Below are 15,904 nucleotides of genomic sequence, written 5' to 3' on the forward strand. Positions count from 1 at the left end.
TGCTTTTGTCCCTCTTTTTCATATCTGGAACACGGAATCTGCGGTGTTGGCTGCAGTCACCTAGGCTCCCCTGAACCCATTCCTCATGGCCATCATCGTCTCCACCTTTTACCGAGCATCTGTCTGTGCAGGGAATGGGCTAGGGGCTTGCTTTATCCATAGTGTCTCAGTGTCCCTAAAGAAGGGGCTAAATCTTTCATAGGATGGATGGAAACCGAGGCTAAATGAGATTGTATTATTTAGCTAAGGACACAAGACCCTTTAGTCTATCTTACTTCAGCTTCCAGGTCTTTTTCTACTACTTCCTATGTCCTCCTCCCATTCTTAGAGAGGTTTTTATAGAAAGGAAATGATTGCTTTTTCTACAAAGTGATCTGTAGCATACTTTCGTGTGTTATCCCTGTTGATTTTTTCCATTTCCTTTATTTTCCTACTTCCTTTCCCATTCGCTCTTTCCTTTCCCTTTTTCCTTTCTTCTTCCTGTCCTCCATCAGTTTCTCTCTCCCTCCCTCTTTCACCCTTTTTCTGTCTCCTTCCCCATTTCTTTCTTGTCCTCCCCCCTTCCTCCTTCCTTCCTCATACCTAATGAAGTTTAAATACCATGATTAGGAAACCACTTAATATATTTCCTAAAGGAAATTGGATTCTTGAGATATTCCCATTTGATTTTTTTTTTTTCTGGCACTAAAAATTATCTCTAAGTTTAATTTGCTTTCAGAGGAATTACCATCTTGTAAAGTATGCTGCTAAAACAAGTTAGATTGAATTCCTATCAGTTTCAAAAAGAGAGACTTTCTTAGACTTTGAATGGAATTTTTTAAATTATAGAATGTGGAAGTAGTTGCTTAATGTCTGAGTTCGAGATAATGACAGCATATTTGGAGGTCTAAGGAAAGAAAGCCTTTTTGACCTACCACCCTGCTTATTCCTAACCTAGACGACAAAAACCAGCTGTCTTACTCCATGAGCTGTGTTGGTGAAACCTCTTCTGTTTGCAAGTGGAGGTTGCGCTTTCTTTCTTTGTCGTTCCATTGTTTCCTTTAGGGCGAGGGAGAATAATTAAGGAGAACATCTTTTCTGAGCAGCTGGAATCAACTTCCAGCTGACTGCAGCACCTGCGAAGATGGCACCTCTGCCTCTGGGTGGCAGGGTGGGATGCCAGCCGTGGAGTCTGTGACAACGGGCTACGCGGTGCGGAGACGCGGCCGTGCCGCCCCACTCCTGTCCTTCTGTGAGCTTCCAGTGGCAGTGATGCCAGCGAATGCAAAGTGTCTGTTTTAAACTAATTAGAGGGATGATTTGTGAAACGGTGGCGATTTATTTAATTAATCACCAGCACAATGCCATAAAACCCATATTTTAAAAATCCCCGTTAGTTCGCCATGTGGTTAATAGATTGGGGCACATTAAAAAGTGACGTGGTGATGTATTAAAGACGTTCCACTAAGATTCCTTCAGGAAGGAGTGGGAGCTGTCTGCTTTCAGGTGCTCAGGTGTCACCTGCTAAGGTCTGACCTGAGGTTTCAATATTTGCAAAGGCATTTATCTTTTGACTAGCATCTTCATTAGGACATCTCAAGACTGGAATATTGCAAAATGTAAAAACGTTTGTAGAATAATTTTCAAAATTAATGTGAATTTTATTAACAGTTTCTCTTAGCATGAGGAACTAATGAGGAGAACTACATTTTCCCATTAAATTATACTATTTTTACTAACCGTAGCAGGGTCTATTATAACATGTTATTTTCCATTTTGGAGTAAGGGCGTCATTTAATTAACTAAATAATAAATGCGATAGCGTTTTTGTTGTGGCCGTCAGAATTGCATTTTGTTCTTCCCTTGTATTACTTTTGTTTAAATGGACACAGGGATAAATGCTCTACTTGTTCAATCTCAGCCCAGGCGAATTGTCATTTTTGGATAGTAAGAATAAAGATAGAATTGACTTGCTCAAGAGATGACCCGAGCATTAAAAATGAGAAGAAATGGCTTAGACTGTAACAAATGATAGTGGTTTTTATACAAACTTGTAGTTGATTTTCAGTATACATAAGTGTGTGTATGTGTAGGCCATCTTGCGTTTTAATAGTATTTGCAGCTAAATTGGAACGTCTGTGATTTACTTTTTTTTGTTTGTTTAAAAATTATGCTGAATAGTCAACGTTTCTGCTTAAGCAGTCCCCCCAAAATTTAAGATCACGTATGAAAATGCGTTGCTCAGGTGGATGCTTATAAGGAAATCGTCCAGCTCTTAGGATTGTGTTTCTCTGCTGTGTTGTATAATTACCTGCTCTGTTAGAAGGGGAGCTGGAATAAAACATGAGTATGTTAATGCAGCCTGGAGCTGATGTGGTGGTGATGATTACAATGCAGATAAAGCATTTCTCATAACTGCTGTTGCCTACTGGAGCCTTTGAAACATCTGGACCTTTAATTGAAAAATAGTGTGGTGCTGTGCAAGGCAGACATGCTAAGTGAAGTCACTAATTTAGAATACAAAAGTATAATTGATAAAGTGTTTTATTTACATTGTATTTAAATATTCATACTTTGTTATGCTTTGTATAACAGGGAATTACTGGGTTAAATTTTCATGAACATAGACAGTTTAAATGAGATAAATTAAGTGAAAATGTTAATGCAATTTTACACTGGAACTAAAAAACTATTTACTCTCGGGGGTGAGTACTTTTGTATCTATAGGGGCATTTTAGGGAAGCAGATAGGTTAGTTCTCATTCTTTGGGTTTTGTGTTTTAGAAGAAATAACCAGCACTTGGTAACATCATTGCATTTCATTCACGTTATTGCTATCCTATCTTGTTATTTTGTTTTAAAAAAATAAAGTGTTTCTTGGCATAATGGTAAATGGCTGTAATGGCAACATTATCGCCCAATAAACCAAAGCCTTCCCCACCTCTCCCGGGCAGGTTATCAGAGCCTGCCCAGAAGAGCAGGAGAGCTGGTAAAGGGCGTGCAATTAACCTTTGTCCTGCATTCGCAGCAGGGGAACTGACCTAGCAGCCTTCCGAGGAAATCCAATTTAATTTAAAATGAATTTGAAAAGACAAATTAGCCATATCTATTTTAATAAGATAAAATCCCGATTCTCCCTATGTCTGGTTTAGTTAGGACCTCCGAGGAGATTGGACTAAGACCCAGGATGAACAGGAGGGAAATTATGCCAGGGGGCTGAGGAGAGACCCAGGAGACCCCGGTACCTGGGTGACGTGTCAGTTTCTGCCAGCGAGCAGGTCTTGCGCTGCCTGTTTCTGCAGAGGGCTGCAACCTGAGCTGGGCCTTTGTCTAACTCAGACCTTCCGCTTTTGTTGGAGCCTGGTGCCATGTTGATGTCATACGCTGCTTGCCTGTCTCTCCAAGGACCAGATTGTTATTTTCCTCCTTTGTCATTATCAAAGCACATTTGGGTACTGCCACCTGGGTAGCCACGTTTAGTAACAGACACACCTTACAATTATTGATGAGACTCTTAACCCAACAGTGAGGATTAGGTAGTTGTACTCGGCCACAGCTTTTTGAAAAGTGAAGCGGAGGGTTCTGCCTGCTCTTGGAGGAGCAGCCGTTTCCTTGGGTTTTCACCTCTGCAACGTGGTCAGTGAGGGTTTATCGAGCCACTTCTGTGTGCCCAGGACCATGGGAATCTGAGATGGTTTCTGCCTTCTGCCTTAGTGTCCCCTTCAGTACCACAGGTCCGACTGCACAGCTGCAGGTGTGTGAGCCCAGCGAGGCTGGGGGAGGAGCAGGTCAGACTTTCTCTGGGAGTCTCAGCCAGATGGAGGTTTCTGACCCACAGACGGGGACTCCCAGTTTGGAAACAGTGGCAGTCACATGCCCTTTCCTGGGTACTCTGGCCTCCCCGAGTTGTTCAGGATGAGGACTCGCTGGGAGGGCAGGGTTTCACAGCCGTTCATACCTGGGTTCGAAGCTCGATCCCCGCTAGCTGAGAGCTTCGGAGCAGCCTGCTCAATGAGCTTGTCGTTCCTCAGCTTGGGAGGGCGTGGGCAGCCCTCAGCAGGACTGTTGGGCATCTTAAATTAGGTAAGGGACGGAAAATACTCGGACCCAATGAATGGCAGCCAGCAGCTATGACCCGTGAGTTGCGGAGAGCTGCGGGGCAGACACGGAGGACTGTACGGAGGAATGTGCCCGGTGCCCCGTCTCCCCCCACCCCCTGGCCCCAGGCTGGCAGCGCCGCAGCTGGCTGGCTTTTCTTCACGTTGCTTGGCTGATTACCTGAGAGAGCAGTGCGGTGCGCAGGGAGCTTTTTGTTCTTTACAGTACTTGGTACTGACAATTTTATCCAGTGGATCCTGTTTTCCCCCTCAGTTCTAAAAAAATAAAGTTTTCTGCCACTTACTAATTTATTTTTTCTTTTGTGGTATCCGGGAGACGTGGGGTAAAGGCCTGATCATCAGACTTTGGGACTGCTTCTCAGTTGTAAATTTTGCGTGTGGTTAGAAGTGGTTTTTCCTAACAGGAAATATTGTTCCAGAGAAATAATAATTTAGCTCTTCTTTATCTTTCTGCCGTTTATATTTCAACAAGCATTTGAAAACTATTAAATGCGAACTTTATCAGTCGGCTCTTTGCCATTGTATCGTTTTCATATGTAAACACAGTGTATTTTCTGCTGCAGAAAAGCATCTTCCTCCGTCGGCGGCAGCGGTGTGGGTTTGTGGGTCCTTCGTGTGGCCTTTCCTATACAGAATAACACCTGTCCCCGTTATTTCCCACGTGCATTTCGAGGGTGAAAGTGAATATTGTAAATGGAGAAATGTAAAGCTATTTATTTCCATTTTGTCTGATGTTTTCACATTGTTTGCTAGGGGGTCCGTCAGGGACTTGAATTAATTATAATTACTGTAAAGCCATACACTGACCAAGCAAAGAAAGTAGTAAGCCCATTTGTGCCAAGGCTATCTAATTAAATTCTAACTTTGTATAAGCTAGATGTGCATGAAAGATTAATTTTAAGAGATTTTTATAACTTACTAAATAATGATTAAGTAAAATTTTTGAATATGTCATTAAGGAACCTTGAATCTTAAAGTGACAAAAATCAAGAACCAACTACTGAATAGAAATTTGTGGGTTTTAAAGAACCGTTCATAATTAAGGATCTAGAATATAATTTTAAGGTGTTTTTTGACATTTTAAAAGTTTGTAATATTTAATCAACTGAAACCCTGCAAGAAATGAATATAACATATGCACCTGAATTATTTCCTTCAATATTTATATGATTTTATATTCTCAAAATGCTTTACCATGTCTGGAATTAAATGGCCTTGGGGTAGTTGGAGGGTTGTACCAAATTTTCCATATAATTTAGGAAGATGATAATGGCTGTACTGTAACCTTTTCTAGAGATACATCATCTAGTAATGGAGCCAAGTATACAGTCTCCATTGAGTTTTAATTTTAAAAGTTGATATTAAATCTTAAAAAGACTCATTATATTATGATAATTGATAGAGTTTAAAACATGTAATTCTTCTTTATGGTTTTAAAAAACCTATTTTTACTTTTAAAGCATATTGATTTTATTATATAAATGATTTAATAATGAAGAGGTCTCTATAGTTACCCTAGGTGATGGGGCTTAGTTCATGCAAATCACCTTTCCCTGATATTATCATCATTATAGAAGCCATTGTTTGTATAATTAAATGTAAAGTGCTGTGTAACATTAATGATCTAAAGAATCCCACAATGGCTATGAAAATTCAAAATGGACACTTTACACTCCATTATGCTTGAAGATGGCTGGATCGGACTGTGCGAAAGCACCTCCTGGAACACGCTGTAACCGCCCTGAGGCCGGATGACTAGAGAATGCTGTAGCTCTTCTTTCTTAATGATTGAGATGGAGGCTTTCCTCTGTTGCCTTGGCTTCTCAACTTCATGTTTGTCTGAAGGGACATTTTGTCCAAAGATCTGCCTCGTCTGCGCAACAGCTTAAGTAACAATAATAAGAAATAATTGACATTTATATAATAGTCTGCAGTTCACTGAGCATTTTAAAGGGCTTTATTTTTACTTTATATGCCTGTCATTCTTTTGAGGTGATGGTCTCATCTCTGTTTTATGGCTAAGGAAATAGACTTTCAGAGAGGTTATGGGCTTGCTCAAGGTTACACAGCTTATGGCTGGGAGGGCCAGGGTCCAGACCAGTTCCATAGACTCTGCAAACAGGTACCCAGCAAATATAACTCATGATGGTGAAAACTGACAGTATCAGGAACTACTTTTGAATTTAAGACTTTAAGAAAGCGGTCGTAATTCCCGATACAGTATGGGCAGGCTTTCATTTTTTTTCCCTTCGTTCCCTCCACTCCCACCCCCCACCCTCCACCCCCACCCTCCACCCCCACCCCCATTTCTGGTAAAATTTCTTGTACAACATGAATGATGACTGGTTTTTCAGTTGATATCTTGTAAGGGCAGAATTATTTGAGGCTATTATTCAAACTTCATTTGATAACAATTAGATTGTTTAAGCCAATAGCTCTAGGCATTTTATTTTTTTCATAAGTGGAAAAAGACTGTCAGAATTAAACTGTGGAGTATTTACTTTAAATAGAGAAAACCTTTCATGAGAGCAACAACTCTCTTTCCTGTTTTAGGTCCAAGACTATAGATTTACATTTACTGTAGATGTTAGTTATAGAAAAAAACTTAGAAAATCACTAGCCTAAGGAAAAACTGATGGAAACGATATTTTCTGTGCTGTGTTGTACTCCTGAAAGGATTATGGTCTGGCGTATTCCATGGTCCTTAGTAACCGAGTTATTTTGTTTGAGGTCCTCAGACAAATGAAAATGGTTTCTGGAAGTGGAGGTGGATTAGTTCCAATTTCCTGAGGGCTAGAACTAAGCGCAGTGGGTAAAATCCGCAGAGAGACTGTACCTCAGTGGAAGGAAATGCGTTTTAGTCATCGGAACTGTTTGCCGAATGACGGAAGCGAAAGTTCTGCTTTGGTAGGTGGCAGGAACCTCCTCAGTGGAGATGTTCAGGAGAGCTTGTAGGGAAGCCATTTGGTGAAAAAGTTTTAAAGGGGATGACTCTTTAAAATTCCTTGTAGTTTTTAGTCTATGAATGTCAGTAAAGGTTTTTCTTTTAAGTCTATGAATATAACAAAGTAGAAAAAAATAGGGGAAAAAGGAAACCTATTAAACAACCAATATTTCTTGAGCATTTACTGTGAGCTAGTGGTAAAAGTGATTTGCATGCATAGTCTCATTGAATCCTTTCAACAAGTCCATGAAGAAAGAGGTGCTTTTGTAATCCACTATTTCCATCCGTCAGTAGTGACTCAGGCTAAATAAAATTGTCCGCGGACACACAGTGAGTGTCATTGCTGAGAAGTGAACCCAGCTCTTTCTGACTCCACAACTATGCTTTTCACCGGCACACCGCACGCACTCCCTCGCTGGCTCCTGTTAACATAATAAGGATCCTGGATGTACCCAGATCGGAACTTGACCTTGTTAAAGAAAGAGTGACAGTTGACGTTCTTAATAATAAAAGCTTAATGGAACCAAGGTTGGTGATTCAGAAGAAATTAATGAGATTTTGTCAATTTTATTTTAAACTTAACTTGTCAGAAAATGCAGTGTCCAGTGACAAACTGTAGAAATGTTTTTGACAAATTAACTTGACTACAGGTGCCAGATCAGGGAAATGTTAATTTAATAGCCTTTAAGCGTTCCAGATTTATTGAGGGTTAAGATAGCACTACAAAGCCAAGCCCCTAGCTCTGAATACAAAATCTTTTCATAAGTTCAGTGCTACCATTTTGAATGTAAAAGAAGTGAGGTTTTTTTTCCTCAGAGCCCATAAAGCTAGCATTTATTGAGGCAAAAATGCTACGATCCGGTGTTTGGGTTTTCTTTTCCTTCCCGTTATTTCTTATAAACCTTTATTTCTCATGGTCTGTGAAACCTGGCTTAGACCAGATTTAGGCCAGGTGAAATCATTAATCAGATGAAGTCCTTTATTCATCATCAGAGTAATAATTTGAGACTCTTTACAAGTCTGGACGCCATGTTATTAAAGACTAGGCGATTGGAGGGATATAGACAGCATCCTCTAGTCCTCGTTGAGGGAGTTGGGAAGGAAGGTACTGGTGGAATGGAACTGCGGCCATTCCTTTAAGAGAGTTTTAACTTTCAAAGGCTACAAATAACCCTTTTTATCAATTTGCATCATTACATTGTCTGGATACACTGATATATTTATTTCTGCATTAAAATTACATATAATGATGTGCTCGTGCAGTTGTGACTAATGGAATAATGTTGCCTGCTTTTTGTCTCTTTAATTGCAGAAGCCAAGCCGTCTATCCTTTCTCTGTTTCTTCCCCTTGACAGAGAAATTGAACACTTAGCAACAGTTTTGAGATTTGATACTCAATTTATTACTGACAAACCTCGATGTGAAGTCATATTGCTAACTGAACCTTTTGTCCTTAAAACGTAATTCAGCTAACTCGTCTGATGTAGGTGTCTCTGAATTCAAGATTATTTTGAACAGAATGTCATCTATTGTTCTCCCTGCCGCCCCCACTTCAGTGACTACCCAGTACATAGTAATTTGGCTGCTCTGGAGTCTAGTTGGTTTTCATGAATTGCATTTGTTATGAGGAATAACTTTGCTACAGGAAGTACTTTTCTTTTAGCTTTAAAACCTGAATTGGGGGCCTTCTCTGATTTGGGGGCGGCTCCCGGAAAGTGTTGTTGTTCAACTCCAAATTTATCAGCTCTTTGTAGGTTTATTACTTTTTATTTGTCTCTGATAAAAATTACTTAACCTGCCACGGGAAGGTATCTGAGTTATATCTTCACCTATTTTTTTTTTTCCAATAGACTGTCACAGCAGCAGGCACATAGTGTGTTCGTAATAAATCTTGCTAGATGCCTTAACATAGGCTGCATTTTCAAAATTGAACCTCTCTTTCTCTTACCTAAAACTCGTAAGCCATGGGTGGTAGTTCTTTTCTCTCTTTTTTTTTGTTCATAATTATAATATTTACTATTTTGTTTCTAATTATAAAAGTAATACATGCTGTCTACGGCCATGCCACCCTGAACAAGCCCGATCCCATCTGATCTTGGAAGCTGAGCAGGGTCGGGCCTGGTTAGTACTTGGATGGGAGACCACCTAGGAAGACCAGGCGCTGTGGGCGTAAAAAATAAAAAAAATAAGGGATCGTAAGCTGACAAGATCCTTGCAATCTGTGAGGTCAACCAAAGGTTGCCTTACCTTAAAAAAAAAAAAGTAATACATGTTCACTATATAAAACGAAGAAAAATATAAAGTAGAAGATTAAAATTACCCATAATTCCATGTCTCAGAAGAACGCCTGTTCACTTTTTTGTGTATTGGTATAGTAGGTATTTTAATACAGTAAGCATCTTTCCCTTCGGTTAATGGTTCTATTGGACGGAAGGATAGATTCCTTTTACCCAAGAGGCCTTTGCTAACTCCCTTTAGTGTGGACTGCTTCTGAGCTCTCATTGCAGCCTGTACTTTCCCCTCTGGAAGCTTGTATCACCTTCTATAACATAGACCTTCAGCAGGTGGTGAATTTGATGAGGGTCTGCACTGTGTCTCACTTGACTTTGTCTTCAGAGCCCAGCATGGTGTTTCAGTGCGTGTTCGTTGAATGCACGAGCGACTGAAAAAGACGGGACCAAAGCAGTTTTCCCTTTCTGTGTGTTGACCCCTTCCTTGTGCTCTTTTATGCCTTCATTTCCCTAATTCCATATTGTGGAACACATAAATTGCCATGCAGTGAAACTGTACGATATGATCTTTGTTTATTGCTAGTTGCTTTTTAATAGTTAGATGTTAGATCTTTGCAATATTGCTTGCCTTGATGTGTGATGAATACTTTTAATCCTTTGGTCACCTTATTTTTTTTTTTTTAGTAAGTTAATTACTTTCTATTATGTTGATGGATTATTTTATGTTTTAGATGATTCCCTCTAAATATTGCAACACAGGGACTATTAGATAGAGCTAACTGCCACCACCTTGAGTTTTTCAGAAGAGGCTCCTTATTAAAAAAAATATAATTTCAGTGTTTGTGCAAGGCACTTTTCCCCGTCATCAGTGCCTCGAGATGGAATTAGAAGATTAAAAAGATAAAGTGCTTTATTCATTTAATAAGTATCTACCATATTTATTCTCATAGTTTTCCTCACAGTTGCTATTTCACTATGAAATAAAGAGAATGGGATTTATAGGAGTATCATTCCTAAACAATGGTGCGCTTCAGGCAGTTTACAACAGCAAAGTTCTCTGGAGCCTCAGTTCCCGACAGTCCTCCATGGTCAACTCCTCAGAGCTAGCTCCTTCTGTAGGAGACTGCTTTAAGCAGTGCTTTCGAGTTCGTTTGTGGAAGAGGGAGGAGGAGATGATTTCCAAGCCTTTCATCTGAAAGTAGGAATTGATTACATTTAGAATAACTTTAGGGAAAGACGGTGTTGATGTTGAAAGGGGCTTTAGAGTCAGACACGGTTTTGAATTCTGCCTCTTCCTCCTTGGTTATGGGATCTTGAGCAGATGACTGTAGCCATTTAAGTCTTAGTTTTCTCATCTATAATATGGGGGTAATAATAGAACCCCGCCTCTTATAGTGATTGCAAGAATTAAATGAGATAATTTAGGCAGACATTTAGCAGTTTATTTAACAGCTCTAAATAAACGTTAGCTCTTATTATAATAACTTATTATTAGAGCTTCTATAGCATCCATCTTTGGTCTCATGTGACCATGCGAATAGGCTTGAGTAATAGAAATAGACGTGATTTAAAAACTCAGGCCGTTGCTAGCATACTGCTCTGCATTTCTAAAGCACTTTACAGTTTGTGAAGCACATTCATATTTGTCATCTTGTTGAATCTTTGCATCTTTGGACATGATTCTTACAGTCCCTCAGCTCCTGTAGGAGGAAGAGGAACAAACAAATAAGAAGGGAGAGCAATGACGATCAACTGAGCTGGGTTGAAAAGGAGGTTGAGAGGAGAGTGATAAGAGGGAGATTAACCCCCTCCAGAAAGATTTTCATCTTAACCCTTTGGCTGCCTGACAAGGTCAAATGCTTGCTATTTGAAGCTGTCTTTGCTAGTCATTGGCATTATTACTCAAGCTGAAAAACATGCATAGGTATGTGCATATGCATGTGCGTGTGTGCATGGAGGGACACAGAGCATTATGTAGGAGGATTACTTTATTATTTGCTTTAAAACATAGAGACAAGACAAAAAAACAAAAACCCACCAGTGTATCTAATATTAGATGTTGGGTTATATGAGATATGGAATTTCTCTGAACATATTTTAAATGGATTTTATGTACTTCTTTACTTCAGTTCTGATTTTTTTTTTTTTTGCCTTAGAATTGTAAAATTATAGAATGTTAAAGATGGAACCACTTGATGGCTCAAGTCCCTCCATCTCCATCCTCCACTGGGAAACAGACCTATAGAGGAAGGGCAAGAGAGATGGATGGAGGAAACTACATTTATTGAGGTCCTACCCGGTGTCCTGGTGGGCATTTGAGTCATTCGTGCATGAGCTCTGTAATTCAGCAGGTTGTTTTTTAGGAGAGTCTTCTCTGCTCGAGCACAGTGCTGGCCATTGTATATAGAGCAGGAAAAAAGCTGACATTATTGCGGCTGCCCTCGTGGAGGTCAAGTGCTAGTGGGGAAGGCGTACACTAAAGGCGTAGGTAAATAAAACGTATCAAATTGTTTAATGCTGTGAAGGAAACGAACAGGCTATATGTGAGAATAACTGTGGATAGGGCTTCTTTCTATGGGATTATCAATGAAGGTTTCTTTGAAGGAGTGTCGTATCTGAACCTTGAATAGTAACAGTCCTCACAAGAGTCCTCTTATGGGTAGGTCCTGTCATTATCATCATGTTACCTATGAGGAAATGGAAGAACAAAGGAATTAAGCAACCTGCCCAAGGCCACACATCAAAAATCATGAGAAAGATCCTTCTAGATATAGTGAGTAGTACCTGCTATGGTCTTGAAAGTGGGAGAAGCAGGTAAGGTGCACACACATATTCAGGGTGCTTCTAGAAAGTCAGCGTAGCTGAAACATGATGAGCAGGTGGCAGAGTGGCAGTAGATGATGCTGGTGAGGGAGGCAGGGGTCAGATCACAAGTGGAGAGGTTGGCCTTTAATGAGACGAGTGACACTCTCAGTGTAAGGCAGGCAGGGAAAGAGGAGGAGAAGCTGGTTAAATCCAGGTAAGTTTTTGAATTTAATGATGAGAGAATAACAGAGTTCTTTTTTGGAAATTCTTATTTTCTTAATGAAAACTAGGAGTATTTCTCATCTGTTGGCAGTTACGTGAGTGAAGAACTGCTGAAGGTCTTCAGGGGTTCATAGGAAGTTTGAGGAGAGAAGCAAAAGCGTGCAGTGGGGGTCCTGGGTGGGGTACAGGTCAGATCAGGAAATGCAATAGACTGCTGTACAATGGTGGGTGTCTGTTTGAAGTTTATCATCATGAATTTAAAGTAAAACCAGTCTGTAGTTAACATGATTTTTCTCCAGTGATGTTCAGCTGAGGAATGCAGAGGGCTGGATTCATCCAAGATTGGTGTTCTGCCCTGTGAGTCCAATGGAGGAACAGAGCACTAAAGCTGTATTTGGAAAGGAATGATTATAATGATGGACTGTGTAATCCGGAGGGTGGTGTTGAGAAAATAAGGGAGACTGATAGATAATTAAAAGGTGATGGGGTCAGTAGATTGGAGGTTGAAGAATATGAGGGGCTACTTAAACAAATGAAGTAAATGGATATTCTAATTTGAGATTTTGGAGTTGGTGCAGATCTCTGGTGTACCCACTGTAGTGAGTGATTGAGGCGGAGTGGCTGGAACGGCATTGGGGGTGACATGGCCTGCATACTGAGACACTTGGGTATGGGATGGCTTATTCCTTTAGATGAAATTGCCAAGAATGATGACAGGAGCTGGGGTGAGAAAGAAGACTATGAGCCAAGAGCTCAATCAAGCCTTCAGTGAGTGAGAAGAGTGCTCGAAAGGTTGATGGGTGAAAGAGACAGACGAGGACAAGATGGCGTAGTTGGATGGCTTGGGTCTCAGAGGAACAGGGATTTTTACAAGAAAGGGGAAGTCGTGGGGACAAGAATACCTGCTCTGCCTCCTGGCTTTGATGATTTGAGGTTAAAAAGAAAACAGCAAAACTCTCCTGGACAGCAGAGGAAGCAACGTCCTTAGTGACCTGCAGGTTCAATTGAGGCCAGAAGGTGGAGATTGGCCTTTAATGAGACGAGTGAAATGATGGACTCAAAGAAGAAATGATGATTTATGGAAGTTTGCTGACTAGTGCAGGGGTTCCAGAAGGGAGTGGAAAGTTCAGGAGGGAGGAAGGGGAGCTGTGTGGGACGGGCTGGGGGTAAACCCCAGCATGGTATGGCAGTTAGGGCAGTAAGGGAAGGCCAGGGACCCTTCGGCTGCAATGCGGATGAGCAGAGCAAGCAGATGTCCTGCAGTGAGTTAGTGCCCCACAGTCTCTGAGAAGCAGCCCTTGGTGCCAGTGCCACGGGCCTAAATGCCTTCTTGGAGCGTGTGACAGCTTCCCATGCGGCTTTTCCCAAGGTCTCAAGGAATTAGATGGCAGTTTCAGGGAAGGCAGCTGATGCCAAGGTCTAATGGTGACTTTTCCAAGGTCACACTGAGTAAGTAGCAAAGCATGTCTCCTGACACTAAACATCAGGTCTGCTTACCCTCTAATTTGTTCATTTTAATGATAGCACTCATTTACCTTACTGCTGGCAGAACCGAGTCCATTAGACCATTAGAAAATGAAAATTACAGGAAAAAACCCTTAAAACTAGACAGTGTTGAAAAAACTTTGGGACCATCCCAGGCTCATAAGCAGGTCCGAGCAAAAAGGATGAGAGATGGCCGTGACTGTGTGCTCCACCCTCACGCACTGTGCTCTGTCCACAGGGTCATGTAGGCACAACAGCAACCAAGAAGATCGACGTCTACCTCCCCCTGCAGTCGAGCCAGGACAGACTGCTGCCAATGACCGTGGTGACAATGGCCAGCGCCAGGGTGCAGGACCTGATCGGGCTCATCTGTTGGCAGTACACAAGCGAAGGACGGGAGCCGAAGCTCAAGTAATCCTTCCTCTTTTTGGCTGCTCTAGTTTCTGGCCGTCTCCTGGCCACCCACCCGTGCTGCCTTCTGGGCCCAGCCAGTGTTTCTAGGCATCGGCCTGGGATCCAGATGTCCACACTCATCCAGGTCAGGTTGCTCCCCAGGTCTTGGGCCCGTGGACCTCAGGCTTATCTCTGAGAATCTGCCCGTAAACGGACTGATAAATTTGTGAATGCAGACATGAGAAAATGCATGTTAGCAGTTTCCCAAACCCTTTTATGATGCTCACTGATAAAAATGGCGTGGGAGTTAGTGGGAGAGAACTAATGTTAATTGAGCACCTACCATGAGTCGGGCACCATGCTGGGCCTTTCGTACTTCATATCTCATTGACTTCTCCCAGCTGCCTGTGAGGCGAGCATTATGATCCTCATCCTGCATAGGAAGAAACTCCCAGTCAGAGTCTCGTTACTTGCCGAAGGTTATACCAGTGGGAAGTGGCAGAGTCGGGATTTGATTCTTGGTCTGTTGCATGATTTTTGCATCGTTTCCTTTGGTCTGAATTAGTTTTCTTTGTTATTAGTTAGTGGCTCACTTTTTCTCTCGATCACTAGACTCTTTTCCTCATTAAACAATTATTTTTAAAATGTAATGCTTGAAAGTAGCATCTCTGTGTTTATACATCGTAACTTGAACTTGAAAGTGCTTTGCTGCATTAGTTCACCTATGCTTAAATTTCTCATCTGACAGGCATCTTCTTCTAGTTTTATGTGCTCTTCCCAGCAAAGGTGTTTGAGAATCAGCAGGATGTGGTGGGTGCCTTCATTCTGGGAATGCATTCTCATGCAGACTTTCTCTTTTCACATTTTCAGAGTTAGAAAGGTCCATCGTCAGTTGTTTTGTTTTTTCTTTAGGTACATTAAATTTACACTTAATATTATTCTTTCAAGTTCTTATTGACATCGCCCTTCACTTTGCCTGAATAAATTGTGGATATAAAAATAATCTTTACCACTCCTGTGGCAATAGAAAGCCTTTTTAACCAAGATACCACCTAGGCTCAGAAAAGAGTTGAGTCAGCAGCTCTGCTGAAGGCTGAGCAATGGTTGTCCCTTTTCAGCATGAAGTGGAAGCAAGAAAACAGGAAAGAGAGTCACCGTGTTAGTGACTTTATGGATGTTGTCTGAGTTAATCCTCAGAACATTACTTAATGCAGGAACGGAAACCCAGAGCGGCAGAGCAGCCTGCCAGGATTATACGGCCAGTAGCAGAGACAGGAGTGGACTGAGACGCGCACTTTAGAGATGAGGAAGCTAAAGTTTCGTGAGGCTAAGTACCTTTTCTAAATTACACAGTGAGCGCTAGAACTGGTGGTATTCGTGACCTCTAAACTAAAACCTGAAGGAGGAGTAAAATGTAATGCAAAGAGGTGGAGAGGAGGGTTTTCTAAACAGAGGGACACACATGGACTTCTGCTCATGATGGCCCTTTAAATCCATGCTTTAAATTCTATATTCTGTCCCAAATATATAGCAATGATAAATGGAATACATTATTAACATAATCGCCTTTTAATAACAAGATAAACATCAAGGTGGACTAGAAACAGAACCAAGTACAGAAATAGGCAGAATGTGCTAGGAATCCATTCTCTTAGGGTATTCCTGTAAACATGCTGCAAGTGAGCTTATCAGTATGTGAAACAATGATTTTTCCCAGGCTTCGGGGCA

At 41.2% G+C, this 15,904-nt stretch overlaps 1 protein-coding gene and 1 pseudogene across 14 annotated transcripts in view; both read left to right on the forward strand.

The window, feature by feature from the left end:
* Positions 1 to 15,904, forward strand: part of MAPKAP1 (MAPK associated protein 1) — a 200,927-nt gene that overhangs the window by 72,533 nt on the left and 112,490 nt on the right. For all 14 annotated transcript variants that reach the window (XM_036217747.1, XM_036217748.1, XM_036217752.1 and 11 more), the window contains one exon: positions 14,022 to 14,194. In XM_036217747.1, the coding sequence (XP_036073640.1) occupies positions 14,022 to 14,194 (173 nt within the window). The remainder of the gene's footprint in view (positions 1 to 14,021; positions 14,195 to 15,904) is intronic.
* LOC118600571 lies at positions 9,092 to 9,210 on the forward strand (annotated as a pseudogene).

The sequence above is a fragment of the Rousettus aegyptiacus genome, unplaced genomic scaffold (assembly GCF_014176215.1).
Source record: "Rousettus aegyptiacus isolate mRouAeg1 unplaced genomic scaffold, mRouAeg1.p scaffold_m13_p_3, whole genome shotgun sequence".
NCBI classification, from domain to species: domain Eukaryota; kingdom Metazoa; phylum Chordata; class Mammalia; order Chiroptera; family Pteropodidae; genus Rousettus; species Rousettus aegyptiacus.